General features: G+C 36.8%; 1 protein-coding gene and 1 non-coding gene across 2 annotated transcripts; one reads left to right on the forward strand and one right to left on the reverse strand.

Moving 5' to 3' along the window:
- The first annotated feature begins 3595 nt into the window (after positions 1-3595).
- On the forward strand, positions 3596-3702 carry LOC112088792. The gene has a single exon (XR_002900728.1). It is a non-coding gene; the product is annotated as a small nucleolar RNA R71 (small nucleolar RNA).
- Positions 3703-15281: 11579 nt separating this feature from the next.
- LOC18022410 (G-type lectin S-receptor-like serine/threonine-protein kinase At5g35370) lies at positions 15282-18208 on the reverse strand. The gene has a single exon (XM_006405200.2). The coding sequence runs from the start codon at positions 18084-18086 to the stop codon at positions 15477-15479; it is 2610 nt and encodes an 869-aa protein (XP_006405263.1). The 5' UTR covers positions 18087-18208; the 3' UTR covers positions 15282-15476.
- Positions 18209-27741: the final 9533 nt, after the last annotated feature.

Genomic DNA, 27741 nt, shown 5'->3' on the forward strand with positions numbered 1-27741 from the left:
TTCCTCAAGAAGACTGTCATTAAGAGGGACTTCAGAGTCTACTCTCAACCTAGAGAGATGGTCTGCAGCTCCATTCTCTATACCCTTTTTGTCCTGTACTTCCATATCAAACTCCTGAAGTAGAAGAACCCATCTCAATAGTCTTGGCTTAGCATCTTTCTTGGTCATCAGATACCTGAGGGCTGCATGATCAGTATATACAATGACTTTTGATCCCACCAGGTAGCTTCTGAATTTATCAAAAGCAAAGACTATTGCCAGCATTTCCTTCTCAGTGGTAGCATACTTCTCTTGGGCAGAGTCAAGTGTTCTACTGGCATAGTAGATGACATGAAGCTTCTTATCCTTCCTCTGGCTAAGTACAGCCCCAACTGCAAAATCAGATGCATCTGTCATAACCTCAAAAGGAAGAGACCAGTCTGGGGCTTGGACAATTGGTGCACTGACTAATGCATCCTTAATCATCTTGAAGAACTCTTCACATTCAGCATCAAAGATGAAATCAACTTCTTGACACAACAGCCTTGTCAAGAGCCTGGCTATTCTTGAGAAGTCTTTGATAAATCTTCTGTAAAACCCTGCATGCCCAAGGAAACTCGTTATCCCTTTGACTGAAGTGGGAGTTTGCAGATTCACCATCACTTCCACCTTTGCTCTGTCAACCTCTATGCCCTTCTCAGATATCTTATGCCCAAGTACAATTCCTTCCTGCACCATGAAGTGGCATTTCTCCCAATTCAACACCAAGTTATGCTGCTCACATCTCTCCAAGACCTGTGACAAATTTGAGAGACAATCCGAGAAGGAGGAGCCATAGACACTAAAATCATCCATGAACACCTCCACCTTCTCTTCAATGATGTCAGAGAAGATATGCATCATGCAACGTTGAAATGTTGCAGGGGCATTACAGAGACCAAAAGGCATGCGCCTGTATGCAAATGTGCCATAAGGGCAAATAAATGTTGTTTTCTCTTGATCTCGGGGATCTATAGGGATTTGAAAGAAACCCGAGTACCCATCGAGAAAACAAAAGAAGGGGTGGTTTGCAAGCCTCTCTAACATCTGATCAATGAAAGGCAAAGGAAAATGATCCTTTCTAGAGGCTGCATTGAGCTTTCTATAGTCTATACACATTTTGTGTCCTGTTACAGTCCTAGTAGCTATCAGCTCATCCTTCTCGTTTTTAACCACTGTGATCCCACCTTTCTTGGGCACAACGTGTACAGGAGATACCCACCTTGAGTCAGAGATTGTGTAAATTATCCCTGCCTCAAGAAGCTTGAGTATCTCCTTCTTAACCACCTCCTTGAGGTTTGGGTTAAGACGTCGTTGATGCTCAATAGAGGACATAGATTGGTCCTCTAGGTGTATCATGTGGGTGCATATGTCAGGAGAGATCCCTCTAATATCAGCCAAAGATTATCCTATGGCTCTCCTGAACTTTCTTATCTCACTAAGCAATGCACTCTCTTCATGCTCTAATAAGCTATCATTGATGATTACTGGATATGTGGAGTTTAAGCCCAAGAAGGCATACCTGAGCCCTTTTGGTAGAGGCTTGAGCTCAACAGGGGGTGCATCAGCCTCATTCCAATCCTTTTCCAAGCTGCATTGGCTGGTATCTGATCCTTTGATAGCCAAAACTTCAGAGCCACTTTGTTCCAGTTCCAAAAACCTTGTTTCAGGACCAAGATCTCTAGCATTGTCCAAATACAGCTTGTACCCTTCACTTGCTTCTGCTAAGAGCCCATTGTCTCATTGTTCTTGGGATAGAGCAGCTTAAAGAGGGTCCTCAGTATTCAGTTCCTCAAGCAACTCATCAGCCAACTGATCCATTGTCTCCACATAGAAGCATTGACCTTCAATGGTGGGTTTATTCATCATCTCATTCACATCAAACTTGAGCTTCTCAGACCCAAGTTGAAGCTCTATTATCCCACCTCTCACGTCAATAATAGCTCCTGCTGTGGCTAGGAATGGTCTGCCCAAGATAAGAGGATCAACTAGTTCCTCATCCATTTCCAGCACAACAAAATCAGTTGGAACCTCAAAACCACCAATCTTGACAGGTAGATCTTCCAACATACCAACAGGCAATCTAACTGATCTATCTGCAAGGATAAGAGAGATCCTTGCTGGTTTGAAGACTCTAAAGCCCAGCTTCTTTGCTATGGAGAATGGCATCAAGCTGACTGATGCTCCTAGATCACAAAGACATCCAGAGAATAGTAGAGGTCCAATGGCACAAGGGAGTGTGAAACTCCCTGGATCAGTCAACTTTCTTGGAATGGACTTCTTCTGAATGATAGCACTGCATTCATGACTTAGTACCACCATGCCTTGAAGTTCTTTAGTCTTGTTCAGAATGGCATCCTTCAAAAACTTACCCATCTTTGGCATCATTAGAAATGCATCAATGAGAGGCATTGTGAGTGGTGTCTCATTAAGTGCCTTCTCAAATACAGCTCTTGCCTTGTCTACAAGTTGCTTCTTAAATGGAAATGGGAGCTTGGGTTGGTATGGAGGTGGTGGCACATATATCTTCTCTGGTTCAGGTTCCTTTGCTACCTCTTTACCCTTTTTTTTCCTTGATTTCTCAGCAACTTGATCATCTTTGAAGGCTGCCACCCCCTCAGTTTGATCATTGTCCTCAATGATCACATTGTCTTGCTCAATACCAGGTAACTCCTTTCCACTCCTCAGTGTAATGGCCTTAGCATATTCCTTGGGGTTGGGTTCAGGTTTTCTAGGTAGGTGGCCTTGGTTCCTTGAGCTTGAAGCCTGGTTTTGCTTCAATTCCTTGATTTCCTGCTGCATGGCTGCATTCTGGCTTGCAAATATCTGTTGACCTTGAAACAGTTGTTGCAGAATCCCAACCATATCTGACCCCATATGTGGCTGCTGCTGAACCTGTGGTGGCTGAAACTGGTGTTGAACCGGCGCTTGCTGCTGGAACTGCGGTGGACCAAACCCTGGTGGTGCCTTTTGCTGTTGCTGTGAACTGAAACCAGTACCCTGAAATGATTGCTCTTACTGACCAAAACCCTGATTCTGAGCAAACTGATTCTTGGGTTGAAATGACCCTTGGAAGTTGTTCTTGGGAACAAAGTTCTTTGGAGCTTGAGAATTGGGATAGACCTGGTCTTGTGGGTTAGCTACATTGGGATTCCTGTAAGAGAGGTTCTGATTGGCATTGCCATACTGATATTTCTGGAACCTCTGATTCCCAATGTAGTTAAGTTCCTCCTGGGTTAGGCCTTCTTCACTTATGTTCTCAAAGATTTGAGAAGGTTCCTCATATTCTCCTACAAAGTGCATTGGCTTTTGAGTGGTGAATTTCAACTTTTCCAATTCACTCCTCAACTCCTTAACTTCTCTGCTGAGCCTCTGTTCTGAGCTTGAACCTTCAGATCTATTTGATCTGTCATAGTCTTCACCATAAGTGTCATTGCTCATTGCTAAGTTCTCCACTAGCTCTAAAGCAGCATGAATCTCCTTGCCCAGAAAGTTCCCATTGGAAGCAGTATCCAGCTGGTTTCTAATCTTGGGAAGAGCTCCTCCATAAAGTGTGCTGAGAAGAGAAGCCTCACTAAACCCATGGTGTGGGCATTGGTTGGTGTAGCTCCTGAATCTCTCATATGCTTCACCAAAACTCTCATTGCTGTGCTGAGTGAAGCTAGAGATTTCATTCCTTAGTTTAGCAGTTCTAGAGGTGGTGAAGAACTTAGATAGGAAGGCTTGCTTGCATTGCTCCCAGGTTTGAATGGAGCCTCTTGGACAATTCTTCTCCCATTGGTGAACTTTGTCACCAAAACTGAAGGAGAATAATCTTAGCTTGAAAGTGTCTTCAGAAACTCCATTTATCTTTGTCAGGTCACACACTTTATCAAATTGATCCAAGGGTTCCAAGGGATCTTCCATTGCTAAATCATGGAACTTTGAGTTCTGGACCATATTCAACAAGGATACCTTCACTTCAAAGTTGTTGTTTTGCACAGGTGGTGCCTGAATTCCAGCTCCATACTGATGAGCATTTGCCCTGTCATTCTCTCCAACATAGACCTGTGCTGCTCATATCTCCTTTGCTGGTGTTGGAAGGGCTGATGTTGGTGGTGCACCTGTTGTCTTTGTTGTACATTGGCCTGATGCCTCTGCTGATGAGCTGGAGCTTGTCCCTGGTGGACATAAGCTTGCTGTTGATGCACCTGTTCCTGATGAACATTACCCTGATGTAACCCTTGACCAACTCCATTACCAGCTCCATTACCCTGAGCCTGTTGCTCCTGAACCGGTTGTTCTATGTCCACCACATGCTCTCTTTGGTCTTCCATATCGGCCTGATCAATCTGTCTTCCACGCCTGTCCCTTCTCCTCCTTGGTACCAAAAGATTAATGTTGTCGTTTAAGGGGAAAGGTGGACGACAGCTTCTTGATCTGGACCTGGTGTTCATGCACCTGAAATCACAACCAGAACTTGAAAATAATCAGTAAAAACAAAAAAGAAGAACTTGATCTCAAGAACAGATCAGAGCCTAATGCTAAACACTCCACAATTTGGCAACGGCGCCAATTGATAGATAAGACTTTATGGGTCTCAGGGCTATCAATCCCCTTGTCAAAGTAGCACAAAAGAGGTTGTCAATCCAAGAATGTGGTGATAGACACTAAGCTATGTGATCAGTTTCTCAATTCAAGTAAACAAGTGAGGTTTTGATTGATTAATGACAACTAAATACTTGAAACAAGATTAATGACTAAAGAAGTGATCAAACAAGAACTAAGCAAATGACAAGTGATGAGAATGTATGTATGATGATGAGAAAGGTCTTAGACATGATAGTGGATTAGGGTGCCTTCAGTGATAAACTAATGAGTTAATGAACCATATGATCAAGCAAACCATTCAACTTAAACATTATTAATTAAGTTAATCCTCTCATGAAGGTATCAACTTCTATGCCAAAACAGTTTCTAACCTAATCATCATTAGTGAAACATGAATTAACAAGCATTAAGAATCAGTTTAATCTGTCATTTAAGCATATAAACAATCATTCCTATGATGAATAACACTTAACCTCTAACAACCTTGGTTCAGGCATTTCATCAAACACTTTTGGTGCATGAAATGCCCAGAATCTAGACCACATATGATTTGTATGGATCTAGCATTAAGAACAGGTTCTAGAGAATGGAATATGCATGATCTAACCCCTAAGCTCACTAATCTACCACTTAAGCACCCTAATCTACATATCTAAGACCTTAATATGGAGATTACTCACTAATCATGATCAACACACTAGATCCTTTGCAAGATGTATTGTTAATCATGATTAGAAGTGTGTAAATGAAGAGATAGATGATAGATTCAGAAGAAAACAGCTTTAAACACCAAGATCTCTCAAACTCTCTTGGTAAACACTTAAAAATCGATATTTCTCTTCTTAAGTGGAGTCTTTTCACAAAAGAGGCAAGAGACAAAGGGAATAAAGCTTAAGTTCTTTGGGAAAAAACCCTAAAATCTATATATAGTTCACTAAAAACAAACCGGGTCAGCCCGGAACAAACCGGGTCAGCCCGGAACAAACCGGGTCCTGACCCGGCTTTAGTGGATAAGGATGATGTTTGCCACGGTCTAGCAGGTTTTGGTCCAGCCGTGGCATGTGACCGTGTCAATTCCCGAAGCTTCTGTTCTTGGATGGATTTTGGTGTCACGGTTCCCTCTGGTCCTGATGCATGGCCGTGTCAAACGCCGAAGGAACGTATAAAGTTGCCACGGCCAAGTCTAAAGCCGTGGTGTGTGGCCGTGTCAAGCACAAATGTCTGAAGGATCACAAGTGTTGTCTTGCCACGGTCAAGTGTAGACCGTGGCATTACGTCGTGGCAATTCCTGAATGCAAGTAAGATCCTGCCGCGGCCAAGTCTATCTTGACACGGTCAAGTGTAGACCGTGATGTGGAGACCGTGTCAAACTCCAAAGAACTGCAATCAACTGCCACGGTCAGATGTGGACCGTGGCCTTCCACCGTGCCATCCTTCCCTTAGCATAATTTCCATGCCCTTGATGCTCGCAGGATGCGTGTGTCTCTATTCTTCCGGAACTCACTCCTCGCAACTCCAAATGGAATGATCTCAATTGTTCTGGAAAGAGGACTCAATTATCTCAAATCTTGATTAAGGGCATGTAGACTGAATCGGTCTGGAAATGCATCGTCCTTCGCAATCTTTGGAGCTCATCGGGTCGGTCTAAAATGGCAGCGAGACGGGTGTGCCTTCCGACGAGCTTAACTTTCTGCTCACATCTCCAAATGGGACGGTCTCAAGTGTTCCGGAAACTAGACGTAATCCGCTTGATTCGTGATGAAGACACCGGAGGTTGAATCGCATTTCAAGACCTTCGCCCCACGCGATCAAAGTGCGGGTTTTGTCTGCACCAAACCATCTGTCCGAGTTGCTGTACACAGGCCAGGGTTCCTCCATGATCCCAGCTCCAAGTTGCTCCAAAAATTCTCCAAATGACCTGAGAACACTTTAAAAATGCAGGACACTCTAGGACCTAATGCAAATCCTAGACAAAGCTAGAACCAAGGACAAACTCTAACAAAACTAGCTAAATGTATGCATGAGACTCAATCTTTGGACAAAAATGCAATCCTAAATATGACAAATTATGAATATATCAACCTTAGGACCTAAAAATACATTTCTTATCAGTCCTAATCGGGTGTGTGCTCTTGTAATGAGTTTTTGAGCCACCAAACTTTGTTTCTTAGGGTTAGGCGAAGGAGATAGGGATTCTTCCCTTGAACCTTTGACCTATCTCCTTCTTTCTTTTTATCTATCTATTCTATTATCAGTTTATGCATCTTTCATATTTGTTTATCTTTTCTGCATCATGTTAGACTAGTTTAGTAGTCGAGTTTTAAGGACCCATCGAAGGGATCAATATGTTCGACTAGGATTTCTAGTTTTTCTCAACCATATTCTAGATCTCATCTCTTCTAAGTTAAATCTAATGCATGAGGTTAGATTCATGAACTAATCTATGAACCTACGATTGATTAGAGCCACAAGAGTGATGTATCAGATTGCCAGACTTTGCTTCAGAAGAACATAGTCAATGTAGGAGACGAAAGCTACATATAGAGAAGATGTGACCAAAAACGAATTCTATTAGTAATGCATGATCTTACTTGTGGCAAGAGACGAAAGCTATTTGTTGAGTTTAAGTGATTAGTTGGTTAAGATGACGAGAGTTGGTTAGCCATACAAGTGCCTATTCTAGTTCCATGCAGATCCTAGAAACATATTAAGATATTCTACCTGAGACTAGTCGAAAGATACTTAGGTATCGATAGGGTAAACAGGGGAAGTCTGCGTCAACCTCTCTGAGTTTAGAATCATAGTTTAAATCGAGCGTTGAGAACACCGTATTTGTACTCATTTTCATTAGAGTTTTCTTATGCTATTTCAAAAAATTTTAACTACTTTCAAGTGCTTTTATCTATTTTTTCTCATATTTATAGTTTTAAGACTCTTTTCAGGTTACTTATGCAAAAACAGTGCAAATTGGAGAAAAATCCACTTTTGGCCAATTTCGGACCGTCAGAATTTTCACATCCGATGAAGATCTTCTCACCGTCCGATCAAGCTCAAATTTTGATAAAAACTAGAGGAGACAACCAGCTTTCTAATGCAATTGAATTGGACGTAATACAACGGTTGGATTATAAGTTATACCCAATTTACTAAATATTTGTCCTGCAGTCTCGTGAAAGAAGCAAGAGAAGGAATGAAGTTTGGACATCATAAGCCAACCACCGCGGTCCAGGAGCTCGTGACCGCGGTGAACACTATCCTGGCTGCGCCTCAGAACCTTCCAACCGCGGTGAACCATCATTTATAGCCCTGGAGAGACTTCATTCTGCGACAAGCTCATTTTCGGCTCAATGGCCCGTTTTCAAGCCCAACTCATTCTCTCTTCAAAGAAAAGCCTAAGGACGGCCAGAAAGACTTGGAGACCTATAAATATGTATTTTTGAAGACCTAATTCGTGTGTGCTCCTTTCCCCTTGTTAGGGAGGCACCCAACTTTTGTTTCTTGGGTTTAGGTTAGAGAGATAGAGATTCTTCTCTTGAACCCTTTTTATTTCTTTTCATCTATCTATTCAGTTTATGCTATCTATTTCTGTGCTTATGCTTTCTTTAATTATGTCAGAGTAGTTTGGGTTTAAGGGATCCATCGAAGAGGGTTCCATATTCGATTAGGATTGTTGCTTTCTTAGCCATATTCGATATCTCAAGTCTTCTAAGTTATTTATACTGCATGAGGTCAGATTCATGACCTAATCTCTGAGTCTAGGATCGATCAGAGCCACGAGAGTGTTGTATCAGATCATCTGTACCTAGCTTCAGAAGAACATAGTCTCTGTATGAGTCGAAAGCTACCTATAGAGAAGATGTGAGCAAACGAATTCATTTGTGATTGCATGATCTTATCACGACATGAGAGATAGTAGGTTTTTAGCCTACTAAGATTAGTTAACCTCTTGTGTTGTAGCACTTGAGTGTCGATCCAAATGGAGAAATTCTAGACACTATAACTATGATGGAACTATCTTAATCCAAGTCTAATTAAACAGATCAGACTAAGTGATCTAAAACATAAAACAAACAAGAAAAAGCAGTAATTAAGAACAAGCAAACAAGAGAAACTAAAAAAAAAGACTCAAATTCAAATAAACATAAAGCTAAAACCTCTAGATGTGATCATTGATCAGGGTGCTTTCAATGCTTAATTCATGATTCTAAGCAAACAATGCAACACTTGCAATTCTTTAGTCTAGACTTCTAATTCATATTAATTCATTGCCATGATAAATATCTCTTTGTTAACTACCTAGTCAAGACTAATTCCCATCAGTGAATAAGCAATTAACAAGCATAAGGTTCCAAGTCTAATATGACCAAACAGACTCTTTGTGCATCAAAATAAGAGCTAAGATAGACTGAATCTTATATAGAAAGACATAGCAAGCATTCGCATGCTCTCAAAATCCAATCAACTTAGAACTCAAAGCAAGATCATTTCTTTCCCAAGATAATGATCACTATATTAATCAGAATTCAAATCTAACTCTCATTAGTGGTAATGATGATCAATATGCACTAGTAAAAAGTTCTTAAATGTCATTTATATTTTAAACAAACATTCCCATGGAATTCAAAACATAAACCCTTAAGTTAGTTCTTTCACACATTCCATCAAACACCTTGTGGGTGGAGAAATGTCTAAGTTCTAGATCAAGCTTATAATGAGAGATACAGCATTAAGAGCAGCTAACTAAGGAAAGGAAATGAGAATCTAGAACCTAAACATCATAAATCAAACATCAAAGCACTCTAATCTACACACCTAGAAGCTTAAAAGAAGAGTAATAACTAATTATGCTTAACACACCTAATCTTTTGCAAGAGATGATGTTAAACATAATTAAAAGTAAAGATAATAAGATAAGATGATAAAAAACAGCTTTAAATTGATTACAACCCAAATACATCTCTTAACAAATTCGTTTTTCACTAAAGGGGAAAAGAAAACAAAAAGAGGAATCAAAGATGCTTAGGGTTTTAACCCCAAAATGTATATATAGTGTGAGCTTTGAGCCGGGTCAGCCCAGGACAAACTGGGTACTGACCCACCCTTTCTGGGTTGCTGGAGTAAGGCCTCGGCCTCCTGAATAACATTCATACCGAGGCCACACACTGAGGGGTATTGAATCTGGGTTGAAATGTGACGATTATTTCAAGAACATGTGTGAGTTTTGGTTTTGATCCAGCTAAGGTGTTTGAACCGTGGAGCTATCTGTTTATTGGTCTGGTATGTCACAACATGAGGACTCGGGGTCAGGTAGGTCGAGGCCAGAGGTCGAGGTGTTGATTCATTTCATTTGGTGAAGACATGTGCAGGAGGGCCTTGGGGTAGTGTATGTCAAGGGTTAATGCCGAGGCTTTGGGCATTTCATTCGTGTAAGTGTGCCTCGGTGTGGAAAAGGTCGAGGCGTTACACCAAAGGGATGGCCAAAAGTTTCGTAAATCTGCCTCGGTGTCAAGATATACCAAGGGGTTACAACGAGGCACAAGAAAATACTTAGTACCCAGCAAGCTCTTTTGAACCCGGAGTGATATGCTTGTATTCTGTTCTTAGTAACTCTCCGCTCAATGATCTAAATGACTCAGGACAAAGTCCACAGGATAGATGACTTAACCAGTTCAAACTTTGGATATTTGTCCTGAGTCATTTGACTCAACCAGCTGGTTATAGATTTCCTCCATTGTGTCATGTTGTTCCCTAAGTTTTTTAAAAAGAGTCTTGAAATTACAAATATAGAAAAACAGTAATAAAATATCCTAAAACTAATTAAAACCTTTGAAAAAGCATTTGAAATTAATAGTGAAAATGAATACAAATATGATGTTATCAAAATTTATACATTTCCTGCCACAAGGTGTCCAAACTCCTGATAGTTTCTACAAAGACAATTACGAGGAAGGAGAAGGGACAAGATTCCCTGGATGCCCAAAAACTTTTATACTCAACACGCAAAATCCAGCTAAGTCTTCTTTCACTTTTATCTCATTCTTCTTTTACTTTGTAAATTATAATACTTCACCTCCTTAGTCATACAAATATGCTCGCTACGATTGCTCTTATTAATCGCAAACAAAATAATTTTGTTAAAACGCTATAAACACGCATTTGGACAACCAAATATTTAGGGTCGTAGCTTATAAGGCATAACAACACATCATAAGTAAGGATAAAACCCCTTTCTGCCAGGGAGGAGCCTAAAATCAGGAATAATAAAATAAAATGGGACATACGAGAAGAACATAATGTTGAGAAAGCATCCAGACTGGAAATGCAGCAAATCACCATGGACATGAATTTAATGCCTTATGCTTACACCTGATAGGAGAAAGTGGCAATATTTGTGTTATAGGGAAGAGCAACAATATATGAGATGCCCATACCTCGCTTAACATTGTACTCTGAGAAGGATAGCGACACAACAAGGCGCATCAGGAAACGGGCGGATACTGCCAAGGAAAGTAGGTGAGAAAGTCAGACGAAGACAGGCGTATGTCATAATCATCAAACCCGAACGAGATCGAATCCGACCCAACAACCAGACAACCAGGATCTGACCCGATATACTAACCTGAGCCACGTAAAACTCTATAAATACTTCCCATCCTCAAACGTTAAAGGAAATTTGATTCCACTCTCTTGATTCACCCTTCTTGACTCATATTATCACATATATATATTTGTGAGGAAGTAGAGTACTTCTATACACTTAACACTTCTTATTTATGAGATCTCAAGTCTCTTCTCCGGCCAAATTCTGATCATCTTCATGGCGGATTCCTAACTTTCATATTAACATATAGATCACTGTGAGACTAAGGAGCTTTAGAGATATTTTCTTCTAAACACTCAGCTTTCCTCACTTCCGAGACTAAGTCTCATTTTCTCATGGGTCACCTTCATGGTTGCTCATATGCCGTAAAGCTCATCTAACCCCAAACTCTTACACTTTTTCTCTTTTCTACCTAAAAAAATCCACTAAACTCAGGTCCGAAAAGACTCACCCTTTTTTAAGAGCTTTTGGCCGGCTTTCCTTTTCTGTTTTCTGATCTTCTTTCCATCTCTCCAATTTGCCACTTATGGTCATTTCTTAAACTGTTTTTGACTTGAACTTCGGAGAGACATCGGAAAACACCATTCCATCGTGTTTTCCGGGCTTTCACGTCTTTTCAGAGCATACTTAAAACATAACTAATTGGCTGCCTACGCCATACGCAGACACAAATGTTTTAACTACTTTTAAATATAAAATGGCTATTTATATGAAAAATACATAATTATAATTACATATTGAATTTATTGATAATTAAATTATACAATTATATGTTAAAATTTCAATATTTTGTAGATTTTTAAATGATGATTTTTTAAAAAACTTATATCACATGTTCCTAAACAATAATAATTTTAATATTCTGTAAAAAGACTATAAACATTCGCTATAATAAATTATTGATCTAATAGGAGTAATTTTTTAAATACATATATCACATTTTCTTAAACAATAATAATTTTAAACATATATTAAATATATCATCAATTTGCAGATAAAATTAGAGAATACGTCATTAATCCTTGGAACCTTCTCTCGCAACATCCCCACACACACTAGACCTGAAATGAGTTTGGACCGTTTTACTCCATACCCAGTTATGATCTACGACTGGGTATTTTAATTGTTAAAGGGGAAAATTTCTTTTTTATTTATTTATTAAATTTCCTGTTAACTCACAGAATAGTTAAATAAAAAATACCAATTAAAAATTTCGTTTAAGGAAAGTAAGAATTGTCTTCTAAGTCGTTGGCTAAGATTCATCAATTTTTTATAGGACTGACAATAAAGGATGCTAAAAGCTCTATCACTTCTAATACACAACAATATGATTTGCAAAACTCTAATTCAGCTTCTAAAAACGGAAAACTAATTTTAAAAGTAATTAATATGTTGTCTACAAAAAATTAATTTGATTACCTATAACTATATTACCGATAAATTTCTAGAAGCTAAAGCAACTGATCCTATATACACTTCAGAAGGAGGGAAAAGTAATCACAAACCTTAAAAATGATTGGACGTGGATAGTTCGTTCTTCATCCGAATTGATTCCGCCGGGGATTGCATATTTCGTTTATATAGTGGAGGATGAAAGGGTGGTGCAATTTGAAGACCCATTACATTTCTCTGCAGTTTCGATTTAGACATAGTGGCATTTACAGTAAAAGAAGGTGGAGAATTGATATAGTGTACGTGGTGTGATTTAAGGCTACCATGTTTTTGTAACGGCAGCTGAATTGGAGAAGGGAGGAAGGGGAGTGGCTTCAAGGTCACATGGATTGTAAGTTGGGCTGTTATGTAAACTTTTGGGTTTTTCTATTGGGCCTGAATCCTTTCACCTTTTGTTGGGCTGTAGTTTGTGGTGGTTAGATATTTGCTGTAACGTTTTGATAGAGGATTTGGAAAAGTAATTTCTGAGATGTCTATTTGAGAAACTCTGATTGGAGGAATATTTTGGTGATTATTTTTGCTGATGTGGCATAGCTGAGAGACTAGGAAATCAATCCCTTTTATATAAAGGAGATTCATATATAAATATATCACTCATATATATATAGCCAAATACTAAAGATCAAATTATGACTTCATCTAGCTCAGTTTTTCATATAATCAAAATTACCAAAAATATGTAAAGAAAACCCACGCGTAGTGTGGGACGACACCTAGTGAAATTAATAAACCAAGAAGATGGTCAGGTTTGGTTTCTCCGCTACAAACTGTAAACAATCATCCAAAATTTTTTAATACACATTCACTTCCCAAAGGTTCAAGGCCATCAACCAAATACTCGTATGGAAAAATATCTATAGAAATTAAGAAAAAATCAGAGACGCACATCATAAGCTGTGAGAATTTCCAACCAAAATTGCATACAATGCCAAACACACAAACGAAAACGAAATACCTCATAAGTAAAAACATGAGCCAATACCCGAGTCTCTCCAAGGCCAGAGTTTCACTGAAAATGTATAATAAGCAAAATTGCTTAAATGATAAAGCTAAATTATTCCATTGCATAAATTTTGTTCAATAAAACGAAGAAACATTGACCAAAGTTAACAAAGTATGTATAGAAAAATCAATCCATTGCCAATCACAATAAACCATACCAATGATGACTCCGCCATTTAAAATCAGTAACCGACATTTTTTTTTCTTCAGCCACCTGTACGATCAAACACAAAAGATAAATTATTCATTCATATGTTTTACTATGAAAAAGTGTGCTATGTGATAGTAAATTTTTTGGCTTAAGACTCAACATTAGTTCTTAACAATGAGGCAGTTGATGAAATGATAAGCATCTTACATTTTTGCAATTCCATAAACTTTTCATTGGTAAGCTTTTCCAAAGATAACGCAATTTCATAGTAAGATGGAATATCAAGGGTGGAATATTTGGAACACCATAGCTATATAGACGTAACTTACTAAGATATATATATATATATTACTTGCAATATTATTAAACTCCTACTACAGTAAAAATGCATCTCCCCATGCATCTCCCTTCTCCTCGTGATCAAAATCGAAAAAGGGCATCAAAGTAGACTATAGCTTCACTATTCCATCATAATTGTTCTGAATCTGTCTATAACCTGATAGATCTTAATTTGAAACTACATCTGGAACTCCATAAATTTTTTGATCTCGCTCTTCAAGACTGAAATCATTAAAAAAACTTAAATATGACTTTATTGTTTGCCAAAATATGACTTTATCATTTGGTTTTTAATATATTTATAACTTTTTAATTTTAATATATGTTAATTGGTTTTTTATTTAGTATAATTAGAGGAAATAATAAATTTAGAGAAGGTAAATATCAAAACTTATTTTTGATATTTTTTCTATAATTGGATAATAGATAGGACTTGATCATTCTGCTCTAAAATATTTACTTACACATAAAATAAAATATCTTTTTCGGATTTGAACAAACAACAAAGTCAGTTTTCTTTTTTTATACATGAAAATCCATTTTCTAAATATGATAATTGAACAAATGTTTTTTTATTTTTTATTAATTAAATCAGATAAATTGATTTCAAAATAGAGGAATGTGAAAAAAAAACTTGATTAAATTAGTTCAAGGTTCAAACTTGCTACCTATGATATAAGAATTCAAATCACTAACCAACGCAGCTTGTGTTATTTTTTTGTTAACCAATCAACAGCTAAGTATATATTTTATTATCGGCAAAACTGGTATTTGACCATTTATTTTCTGTCATGAGTTCTGGTCCATATTTTGTTGGGTCTAAACTAGATAAGATTTCTTTTAATCAGATTTCTTTTTTTTAATATAGAATAATCAACTAACCAATCAAAATAGAGTATTTTCATTAGTGGCATAAGTATAATTTAACACACACAGAAAATAATAATTAATTAACATCAATCAATTAGAATATAACGTTAACTGATCAATCAAAACATAAAAATTTTATTAATCAAAACGACATTCATCTGAATTTTGGACCATAGTCCAACTCACTTCACAAATGAAATAATATAATATATTACTTTAGTTTGAAGGCTTACAATATGGATAAAATATCCTCAAAATTTAAAATCTCACTGAAAATTACTTAAAAGATTTTTTATGCGATTTTCCTGTAGAATCACTTTTGTTTGTAATTGCTATGCAACATTATCCAACAATGATCATATATGTCAACAAGGGCTATTAACAAAGCATAAACCAAAAACAAATTAAAAAAAATATATATTGATTCAATTTTCACAATCCTCAGCTATTTGCTCACCGTGGACCCGACACTTCCTGAGACGCCACGTATGAAGAAGAGAGCCTAGAGCCACCACTATTAGAGCTTTCTCGCCGGTGAAAAACCATATTTTCACTCTCCCCATTTTGACCTTCAACCATAGAAGACTCAGCGAATCTCAGCCCATAAAACCTCAAAAAATTCAGTGATTCCATCCTCGGATTCCCCAACGGTATGGTCCCTTCGAACATCCCGACAACCGCTGCCATCGTTGGCCTCAGAGCCGGCTCCTCGTGAACACAACATAAAGCTATCCGAACCAACTTCCCAATTTCTTGGCTCGTCACCCGACCCTCTAGCCTTGGATCCGCCAATTCCATATACCTCCCTTGTTCATGCATATCCAAAGCGTACAACGGGAAATACACCAAGCCAGAACTCGAAGTCGTTGTCGACGAGCACTGTTGATGATTCTCCTCCGTCACACTATTGCTCCGAGACCGGAACGAACAGTTTTTCCTACCACTCACTAGCTCTAACAACACCATTCCATAGCTATACACATCAGCTTTCTCAGAGATAGCAGTGTTTGTTATCCACTCGGGAGCTAAATAGCCTCGAGTACCTCTCATAGTGGTGAACAAACTTGACTCTTCTTGGCTCAAAAGCTTTGATAACCCGAAATCAGATAACTTCGGCTGGAAATGATCGTGCAATAAGATGTTTTCGGGTTTCACGTCACAATGTATAATCTTTTGGTCGCAGCCACTGTGGAGATACGCGAGCCCACGAGCCGTCCCGAGAGCTATATCGAACCTTTCTTGCCACTCAAGAACCGGACCGTTGGCTCCGAACAAAGTCTTTTCTAACGATCCATGGTTCATGTACTCATAGACTAAGAGTAATTGCCTCCCACGAGCGCAGAAGCCTCGAAGTTTCACTAGATTTGTGTGTCGGATATTTCCAATTACTGCGATTTCCGTGCAAAACTCTTGTCTACCGTGAAGTCCATGGTTTGTGATTTTCTTGACGGCAACAAGTGTTTCGTCTGGGAGAGTTCCTTTGTAGACTGCACCAAATCCTCCTGATCCTATTTGCATCTTGAAATTATCGGTTGCTTGTTCGAGCTCTTCAAATTCGAATTTCTGAGGTAAACCCGGGATATGGAAAGATCCTAGATCTCCTGATCCGAAAGAACCAGGTCTAGTTACTTGCTTCTCACGTATGCTGCTGTATCTCATTACGGCGCATCTTCGCCACCAGAGAAACCCCAATGCGATCAGAAGGAAGAAGCCAGAGCAAGGTAAGAGCACAAGTGCTATCAAAGGAAAATTAGATCCTCTGTTTTTGTTTCCAGGAGATTGAGCAATCGAATTTTTGTTGAAAGACAACTTGACGTATCCGATAAGGTCGTGATTATCTGGTGAGTTCTTGACTAGAGACAAAGAACCAAACGAGTCCTTTACCAAATAACAAGACCGAGACGTGTTCTCGTAGAAAACACCGACGCATGAGCAATTCTTACTGCAAAGATCATGACAAGCCGATAACTCGAAACCGTGTTCCACAGGATCTGTGAAATGAGTAGCGAAGTAAGACACACCGAGCTCGAGTTCCAAGTACGAAAATTTACTTTCTTCACAAGAAACAGGTAAACTCAATGATTGGCTAACAGGAACGCATGTCTTCTTCCCCGCATCCAATTGCATCTCATCCGGACATGAACAACTCTTGTTTTCTGAATCATTATCAAGATGACAAATCCCGAGCGTACCGCACACGAACGGAATCTGACATAGATCCGTCGGACCAGAGAATTCAGTCACCATTTTCTTACCGGAGAATCTTCTAATGATGAATTTCCCAGAGGAATCCATTTTTGCTAAACGAAAATCAGACGACGGTGGTAACGCCACGCGGATTATCACCGTCGTCCCGTTCTGACCCATAAGAGCCAAACCAGAAGTAGTGACCGTTAGAAACTCAACGGGAAAATTGGAATCGACGTTAGCTCGTGTATGCATCCTTAGCTTCCAATAATTATGTCCCTTCCACATCATAAAACCGCCGGATTCAACAACAACAAATTTATAATCTCCCGTCGAGAAATTGTACAGTGAGGTGGATCCCGACAAGGACATCCCGAGCGGGAGTTTTTGTCCAAGAACGATCGTGTCGGTGGGAAATCTGAAGCTTTCCCATATAGAAGCGTTGAATCGATCGAGCAAAAGCAGATTTCCGGCGTCGGTTAACCGAAGAGAGTAAACCGGAGAGGCTAAAACCGGCGTTGACCAAACGGGTATTTGACCTTTACCATCTTCGATAACGGAGAGTCCTAGAGGGGAAAGATTCATTTTCCCTGAGCTTGAAACAGGAGAATCGCTATTTGAAGACCAGATTGTGGAATCGGAATCGACGTGGATGATTGAGAAGTAGAAATGGGTAGAGGAATCGCCGCCGGGACTGAACAAACCGGCTTTGAAGATTGAATTACGGGAGAAGAGGAAAGCTCCATTGGAGCTGTCGATGAATCTGAGGTTAGAAGCGGTGAAATTTGGATAGACAAACTCTGTGAAAGAGGCACAAGAAACAGAGACAAGGAGTAGATAGAGACAAAGAAACAACACCAGAAACTTCGATCTCATAGAGAACTTTCTTTGTTTCTGTTGGGTTCAATTATTACATGAATAGGATCATCGGAGATGAGTTCTTGTTGTTTTACTTCTGAATCTCTTTGTGTTCTAAAGAAATCGTGGGTTTGACCAAAAGCTGTCTCTTTCTCTCTCTCTCGAGGCATGAGAACCTTATTGGTGTGGTGTCAATTATCGCCTTTATTTGACTAGCTAGATTCATATATTATTGTTTATTGTTTTTTTGTATCATCAATTTACTTTTGTTTAGACTTTAGTGTTCAGTTTTTAAAATTATTTATAGGATAGTATTTACGGATAATGAAGTGAATAACTAATCTCAATAAAGTGTAAAGAATATATTTATGGATATACTAAAATCAAACAAGTAACAATTGACCAGTTTTTTGGATGATTTTATTCTCTTTAACACACACATAGACAGTCTATATACAACATATATTATTATCCCATAAATTTTATTTTTTTTTCTGTTAATTAATTCAATTTTGTATATTTACACAAAAAATACTGATTTATTTTCACATTTAACATAATTTAAATTTTTAAAAACTAACACATTTTTTTTCCATACGTGAATAGTATCACCAATAACATAACAAATCTATTTTTATCAATAAAAAGTTTATATTTTTTTTTAATCAAATATGCCGATTCACTGAAAATCCAAAATTTGTTGTTTACTCGACAGTAAATCTTAGAATCCACTTTTTGGAGCTTTTCTAGTTGATTGAGAAATAGCTCACCATTAAACAAATAAACTGATTTTTGATGATACTAGTGATGGAGCTAGTCACTAAATAGTTTTTCTTAAGAAAATAAATGTTCTATACATATTTAAAAACTAGCAAATAAAAAATAGCAAAATTGCAAGTTATATAGATTTTCCAAACAAAGAAAAAAAATATGTACATAAATTTTTGAACATTTTGTTCATCCATATATTAAATCATCATTTACAATGTACCAATATATTATTCTACAAAAAATTTGATTTAATGACGTGATAACTTAGCTAATAACGGACAATGTTCTATACATCAAAAATAAATTTTCTATAAATAAAAATAGAATTTCTATACAAAATATTTTTCAGCTGCTTCTTGAAGAGCTAACACTGCTTGTCTGAATATTAGATCCGTCTACAATTCAATTTGATTCAATATCTAGATCCATATATTAAGGTCCATCAATTTAAGAATCACCAATTGCATAACAAGGGTTTCATAAGAGGGTTAACGTCTTTGTCGATGGAAAGAATCAGGAGAGAACGAGCGAGGCCGTAAACGAGTTGAAGATTATCAGAGGAGGAGGCAGATGAGGTTGATGATGGATTTTTTTCTGGAAAAGGATCAATGGATTTAATGAATAAGAAGAAAAATAGTTTGAAGGTGGAGCCCCACATATACAGAAGGAATTGGCTCAATCGGGACCTTGGATTTAAGGGAGGATGGAGCTGCCAGACGATTTGAGTCCACAGTGAGGAAACTTGACAAGATGCAATGGAACGGCAAGATGCTAAGCAGCAGTGGCGAGACAAGAGAACAACTGATTGGATGAAAATAATGATGTTCATACCAAAATCGATTACATTTCCGTTATTTTCTCTCTTTTCATGGTTGGGATCAGAGAAATTAGTGGAGGTGGTGATAATCCACTCTTCTCATCATCAGATGCCTTAATATTATAATTGAGATCCAACTGAGTTTTATTAGAACCTAGCATCGCCCGTATCTGTGTGAGGGAGAAAAAAATATAACAGAAGAGATGAAAGAGAATGAGGGTATATGTGTGGTTAAATTTAAAGTTGATATTAATAATATTGGTTTCAGTTTATTTTTTGGTTAGTTTATTAATTGTAATTTTTTTATGGATATTGAATGCAATTTTCTTAGTATTTAATGTGCCGTAAGTGAAAAAGTATTTACAAGAATCAACGACATACATTGAAAAATCGTCTGAACAGTTTATTTTAATAACTTCTAGTGAATAATTCAGATAGGTCAATTTTATTAGTCCATATTAATACCTAAAATTAAAATATTCAAATAGGTAAAATATTCAGTTTTAAGTTGTTCAATTTGTTATTTTATTTTTTTAAATTTGTATGTATTATATTGTACCGATTTTGCCTACTTAATTATAATTAAAACAAGTAAGAATAAATATATTGAAACTGAATATAATCATACAAAAATAATTAATATATATATATGATATATTCATTGGAAAATAGATATAACAAGAATAAAAATGAACATAATAATTTTTTTTTTTCATTCTTATTAGAATAGATGATGTATAATCATTGAAAAATTATTTAATTAAAATTTTACACAACCAATTGACAAAAATATATTAAATTCACAATTTTTGTGTGATTTTTCATTTATTTTATATTGAGCTATTGTTTTAGTTTCAAATTTAATCTTGTTATTAATCTCAAAGCAAACATTTTATTTATTCATTTTTTAAAAATTAATATATCAAAATAAAAATTTGTACTGGTTAAACAAGAGAAGAAAAAGATTAAATTTTAAATTTCTTATTTTTATTATTTTTTAAGAACACATATATAATTGGAATAAAAGTGAAAATGATAAAAAAATTATCTTCATGATTCAAAGAAGTGTATGTATAATATTTTATCATCATGTCAATACTATATTTAAAAATTAGTATTTGATTAATTTCTATAATTTTTAGTTGGTTTGGGTATATTAACTTATAAGTATTTAACCAAATAAAATGTTTTTAAAATATGACATAATGTATATATAGATTCAAAACAAAAACCGTTAAAACCTCACAATTTACATAAAAATTATTATCCATAATATTTTATATTTTTGATATATTATTAAAACACAAATATACAAAATTTCTATATTAATAAATAAAATTGATTGTATATTATTTTTTATGAACAAAATACCTACGTATAACGTAGGTGCATAATCTAGTGATACTAATAAAAATAAAATAAAATTCGTCATTGACCTTTTCGTTCTGATGACTAGTGAATATCTTCACTTTATATACTACATGTATTCGTACTTTTAAAGAATAAAAGAAAAGAAAATCTTTAACACAAAAAAAAAATCGAATATTGTGAAAACTTGTTTTGCCTAACAGGCTAATAACAGCAGACCCATTTTTGATTAGTGAAAATGTGTTAGACATCTTCCATATTATTTTTGATATATTACTAAAACACTAATATATCAAATTTCTATCTTAATAAATATTGATTGTATATAATTTTTATAAATAAAATATCTACATGTAACGTGGGCACAAAACCTACTAATATTAATACAAATAAAATAAAATTAGTCATTAACCTTTTTGTTCTGATGACTAGTGAGTACCTTCACTTCATATAATACATGTATTCATATTTAAAAAAAAAATAAAAGAAAAGAAAATCTTTAACACAAAAAATCTAATATTGTGAAAACTTGTTTCACCTAACAGGCTAACAACGGCAAACCTATTTTTGATTAGTGAAAACGTGTTAGACATCTTCCATCCACGTAATATCTAATTCTATATGAACTAGAATATATATACACATTTATAATATTGTGTTAATAAAAAAAATATTCAAATATAAAAATTATAAGTTCAGATTTTATTAGTACAAAAATTCAAATTTTGATTGGTAACCCATATGTTTATTTTGGATTGATAACTCTTCTAAAAAACTGTATTGCACCATCATACACTCTATTTCGTAAAACAATCATACTATCTCTTCCATCATACCAAAATCAATCTATTATATTAAAACATAAGCACATTTAGTACTTGCTTCCAAACACTCCCAAAATTTTTTAAAAAATATTTTGAAAAACAGTTTTAAAATTATCCTAAATTATTGTAATATTATTTGAAAACATTTTTTATATTAAAAAATTCGAAAATTAGATATAAATTTAGATAACTAAAGATTTCCTTAAATATAAGTCATATTTAATTTAAAATTCAAACTATTTTTGTAATTAAATTTAATTCTAAAAAATGATATTAATTTAAATTATTTTATACTTCTTTAATTATAGGTCAGATTTAATTTAACATTTGAAAATTTAAATAATAGTTTTAGAAAAACAAATATGATTAAGAGAAGACATTATTGTATTTTTTAATTATATTCAATCAGAATAAAATTTCACATATTGAAAACTAATAAATATTAATATTATATAGTAATTTGATAGGGTGGATTAGTTTTTTTTTTTTATAATTTCAGTCTTATATTCAAAATATGCAAGATATTAAGATAAATATTATTTCAAAATTAGTAAATAATTATATTATATAATAATATGACGGACGGGTTAGAATTATGGTTTAGTAAAATCTAGTATATCTTTGAAACAGATTATATATTTTTTGACATGCTTGGTGAGAAATCGAGAGAATGAAAAAAAATTTATGTAGAGGTGAATAATTTTTTTTTCTCCTTAGAATTTCACAACGTATTTTTTTTATTTTTAGGTTCCTTTCTTTTATGTTTATTAGATTTATTTTTTTTACCTTTGTTTTCTAATCAGATCATTATTAATTAAAGATCAGGGGTTTAATCCTATTCAAATTTTCATACATTATTAATTAAAGTTCATGAGTAAAATATGTGATTCGTTTAACAAGCCTACGGAATGTGCAAAGAGAAAGTGGACCAAGCAATCGAAGATCTTTTATTAGTATGTTTCGTTTACAACAGTTAAGAGAATGAGCGGTCAAGATCTTAGAGGTCTAGGGTATAAGGACGTTGGTCGCTGCTGCTAGGGTTCTCGCTTTGAATTGCTGGAACTTCTCTCTGTTGTAAACTCTTTTAATGTGTCTGTTGGGTTCTTCCTCCCCGTTATTTATAGGGTTCGCGTTTAGGTTTTCCTATTCTTCCTTCGTGTAGGAATTAGCATCTTTATCCTTTTCCTCTTAGGAATATTCTCTTTTTTGTTGAATGTTATCGCTGCGTGCGATTTTTACGGCCAGCCCTCGATGCGTATCTCGCAGACCGTCTTAGTTATTTCTAAACTTTAATCATATTGGACCAAGCCCAAATAACTAGATTTTTCCCAACAACTTGCCCCCCACTCTCTAATTTTTATTAATATAAACTAGAGAGTAGCAAAACATAATCATTTTGGTCAGGATAACACGTACCTCGGCATTCTCGTGAACTTTTTATGGGAATGAAGTTCAATTTAATCCCATTAATATTATTTCTAAATGTTATGACTTTTTGTGAGCTAAGCGCATGATGAACGCTCTTGCTAGTAAACTCCACACATGATCGGACCGTGACTTTATCGGAGATGTTATTTTTTGTCGTTATTCTGAATTTGTCAGGGACGTTCTTGGCATGTTGTGGTTACTTCTCTTATTATTGCCATTATTTCCACTTTTTCCATTAGCTTTAGATGAGGTAATTCATGTTGTTTTACCATGACGGTCATGAATTGCATTGATGGTTCATTTCTCATGCTGTTTTAGCTTTCCGCGTGGAGCCCATGGACTCACTGCTTGATTTGCATGCAAGCCAGAGTTTAACATCCTGTCAAGTCACTCATGCAGCTTTAACCAATTGCCGTTTCACACCGCAGTTAGCATCCTACACGCCTTTCGAACGTGGTGTTTTCTGCTGCATTCAACATAGAAAGATCAACGCACCTTTTTATCCTTGTATGGATGCTTGAGTAATTCGCGAGATCCTCTTCTTGTGGGTTGCCCCGAACAACTAGTGGAATTAAGTTTCGCATAGGCGTTTTGATACCTCACGTAACTAATTGTTACATGAAAGATGTACATCAGGTGCTGTACGCAGTCCGAAAAAATCCACATACTCAAGCAGTCTAAAATTTAGCATGCGTTTTAGCAATCAGAAAAAATAACATGCTGCTTGAGTAGTTTGTAAAACCAACATGCTTTATAATCAATCCGAACAATTAATTAGATGCTTAAGCTGTCTGAAAAATTAGCATACCGTTCAAGCAGCATACGAAATTAGCGTGCAGTCTTTTAAAATTGTACGCTGCTTTTTGCAGCATATTTAATTGTCATGCTGCTTTTGCAGTCTATTTAATCTTGGGCTCGATGTGATCTATTAATTTACCGTAGCAGTTTGAAATTTTGTGCAGCTCTTTGGCAGCCTGTAAAATTTTGTATACTGCTATTGTGCAGTCTATTAAATTGATGTGTTGCCGTAGCAATCTGAAATTAAAATTTTGCGCAGCTGTTTGGCAGCCTGCAAAATTTCTAGGTGCTGCTTTCTGCACTCTATTGGATTGATACGCTGCTATAGCAGTCTGGAATTGAAATTTGCGCAGCTGTTTGGAAGCCTGCAAAATTTCTGGATGCTGTTTTCTACAGCCTATTGGATCGATATTGCTGTTATAACAGTATGAGATTTTAACTTCACGTAGCTGTTTGGCAGCCTGCAAAATTTCTATTTCATCATGATTTTCTTTGAAAATCACCTTTATTAAAACATTCTGTGTAATCATACGGAAAAGCCAAAAAGACAGTAGAAAACCAAAACTAAAACTTTGGACTGCGTGTAGAAAAACCATAAATTCCTAATTGAACGCCTATCAAAGCTCTAAAGCCTAACCAAAGAAAAATAGCATATAAAAGTAATAGGTTTTTAGATGCAGTGCATCCAGCTGTTAGGGGGGGATCTTGTCCTCCCTATCTTGCAGCTTATATGCTCCTGATTCACATACCTCTACGATTTGATATGGTCCTTAGCTGTCCTTTCGTTTCTCATCACGCGCGAGTCAAAACGATGTTAGTGTCGTTGATCGTAGGCAGGATCTTCTTCCCACCTAATTTGTGCCCACGCTCTAGAGAGCACGTCCTCCATTGTTCTGCATTGGTACTTCGTTAGTTCCTTGTACAGATCGCCATTTTGTAGCAAGCCTCTTATGAAAACTGAGATTGCCGTAGACGTCACACACGATGGTATAGACACTTTTTCCTTATTGAATCATCCCACAACTGCGCAACGACTCTCCTTTTCTCTGTATGACTTCGTAAAGATCATCAGCCGTTTTTTCTAGATATCTGCTGCTTCCAAACTGCTCAACGAAGCGGTCTGTTAGTGACGCAAAGGAGTCGATCGAAGCGTTTGGTAAGTTTGTAAACCATTGAAGAGCTGCTCCCGTGAGACTCGAACCGAATCCTTTGCACATGGTAGCCTCACGAAGTTCTTTTGCAATGGCTGTTGTAAACATTCTCTGCTTGTATTGTGCTATGTGGTTATCCGGATCTGTGGTTCCGTCGTACATCTTCATTGTGGGAAGTGTAAACTTCCTTGGCTTCTCCACCAGCGCGATTGGGTCAGTGAAATGTGTATCAGCGTAAGAGTTAGGAGCCCTTTTCGTGATTGGGGGAGCTACTCCTGGAAGCCGTCCGATTAAGGCTTCCATAGCTTCAAGTCGCTTCGAAATCATGTGATTTAGCTGGACGTCTTCTGTTGGATGAGATTGATAACACCGGATTTTGACCATTTTTATGGATCACTTTAATATCTTATACAGGTGCTTTTACTCCATTTTCAAAGGTTTTCAAAGGATTTCTATGTTTTCGGATTTTAAAAGACTTTTCAGGTAATTTGGGATAAAGAAGCACAAATTAGAACAAAAAAACTCTTTTGGATAAATGCAGACAGTCAGAACTCTCATGGAGAGACGAAAACCTTCTCACCGTCTGATCACCCTCAAAATTGGACAACTTATAGAAGAATCAACCAGCTTTTAAAATGCACTTGGTTTGGAGACATTCCAACGGTTGGATCTCAAGATATTCCATTAGCCCCGGAGCCACTCGAAGACGGCCAGCAAGTTACGCGATCGCGGCCAACAGCCCATTTCCCGCGGTCAAAAGCCTCCCGACCGCAGCCAACCACCTATTCCCCGCGATCACGTCACTCCCGACCACGGCCGTCAAACTCCGAACTAAAGCCCATATTTCTGAAGCCCAAAGTCATTCTCAGCCTCAATTCCGGAACCCTAGACACCGTGGAGTATTGAAGACTATAAATACTTGTCATTTAGGTCCTTTTTAGACAGGACCCTACATACTTTACAGAAACCCTTTTTCCTTTAGCCGTTTTTATGCGATTTTAGTAGAAGATTGTTCAAGTCCGAGTTCTTCAATAGAGAAGCTTTCTTCATCTCTTTTCTTTACTGTTTTTGATTACTTTTATTAAAACCAATGATGATGTCGACCTCAGCCATGTCTGAGTAGATCCCGAGTTGGGCTTAGGGTTCCCGAAAGGGGCTCTCATAATCGATTAAGACATCTAGGTTTATAGATCTTGGATTTCAACTTTGTTCTCTGTTTATTCTTGTTCTTATTGCATGTATGCTTGATTGATCACCTACTATCTGATCTAGATAGTTAGTGTTGCGAAAGTTTTCATAAGTATCAGCCCTAGAATGAAACATGCGATTTTTCCGTAGGAGTGGAAACCTACCTGCGGCGAGATCGTGAGTATTGACGAGTCTTGTGCAGCTCTTGCGTTCTCTCCCTTCCAGGGCGAGAGTGGAAACCTACTGGTCAGGATTGCGAGAAACAGTTGGTTATGATCACGACAGTGACGTAGTCATACCGCCGTACTCTAGCTCTAGAACCCTATATATCGATATCCGTCAATCCCAATCTATCTACCCTAGTGTCAAAACCGATTATGATCCCTTAGAGTTCCCAAAAGCTCAGCGTTTTTAGCCATAGTTTACAAACCAATCGATTTTTACTTGTTTATTTAGATTTGCATTTCAATTGCCTTAGTCCGATATTTTACTTGCTTTACTTGCTTTCCATTCGATTTTTCTACTTGCTTTCTAGGATAGATTTATTTGCTTTCTTTAAGTTTTAGTTTAATTCGTGATAAACAACCAACCTTTAAAACCAATCTAGTCTAGACATAAAGTTAAAAACCGTAGAAGAATACCAGACACACAAATCTCTGTGGATTCGATCCCTAAATACTACAACTGATTAGCTGTGCACTTGCGGCTTTCATTTGTTTTTGTTAAGGGTAAAACTTGTTCCCTCACGCAGTTGACACGACATCAAGTTTTTGGCGCTGTTGCCGGAGATTTGTTTCGCTGCCTTTTGCTATTTTTCTTGTTTTAACTTCTGTTCTAGACACCTGATCTCTAGTTCTTTCTTAAAGTTTTGCTGAATTATCTTTCCCTTCTTTTGTTTATCTCTGAATTGCATGAATACCAGGCGCAGACCTGTAGAAAACATTCCAATTCTAGACGAGATAGACAGACACGAAAGAGAACTTCGAAGACTTAGACGAACGCAAGGAATGGCCAACGACGACCAGCCTGGAGATCCTATCAACCGAGCTTTAAATATGGACCAAGACGGGTCCGAACATGGAGAAAATGAAGAGAATGATCACAGAGGAGGTGATCATGCTCGACAAGATGGAGAGGAGGATGAAGTTCCTCCAAGAATCCACCAGAACTGCGAGAGAGAAGAACGTGAAGACCTTGATGCACCTATCAATGCAGCCGATGGTGACCACCAAGGAATGCAGCCGAATGGACGCGTTAACCGCCCTGTACAGCCTGCAAATCAACACCGAAGACAAGCCAGGAACCATCGCATAACTGATTTCGATGCA

The sequence above is a fragment of the Eutrema salsugineum genome, unplaced genomic scaffold, assembly GCF_000478725.1.
Source record: "Eutrema salsugineum unplaced genomic scaffold, Eutsalg1_0 scaffold_14, whole genome shotgun sequence".
NCBI lineage: Eukaryota > Viridiplantae > Streptophyta > Magnoliopsida > Brassicales > Brassicaceae > Eutrema > Eutrema salsugineum.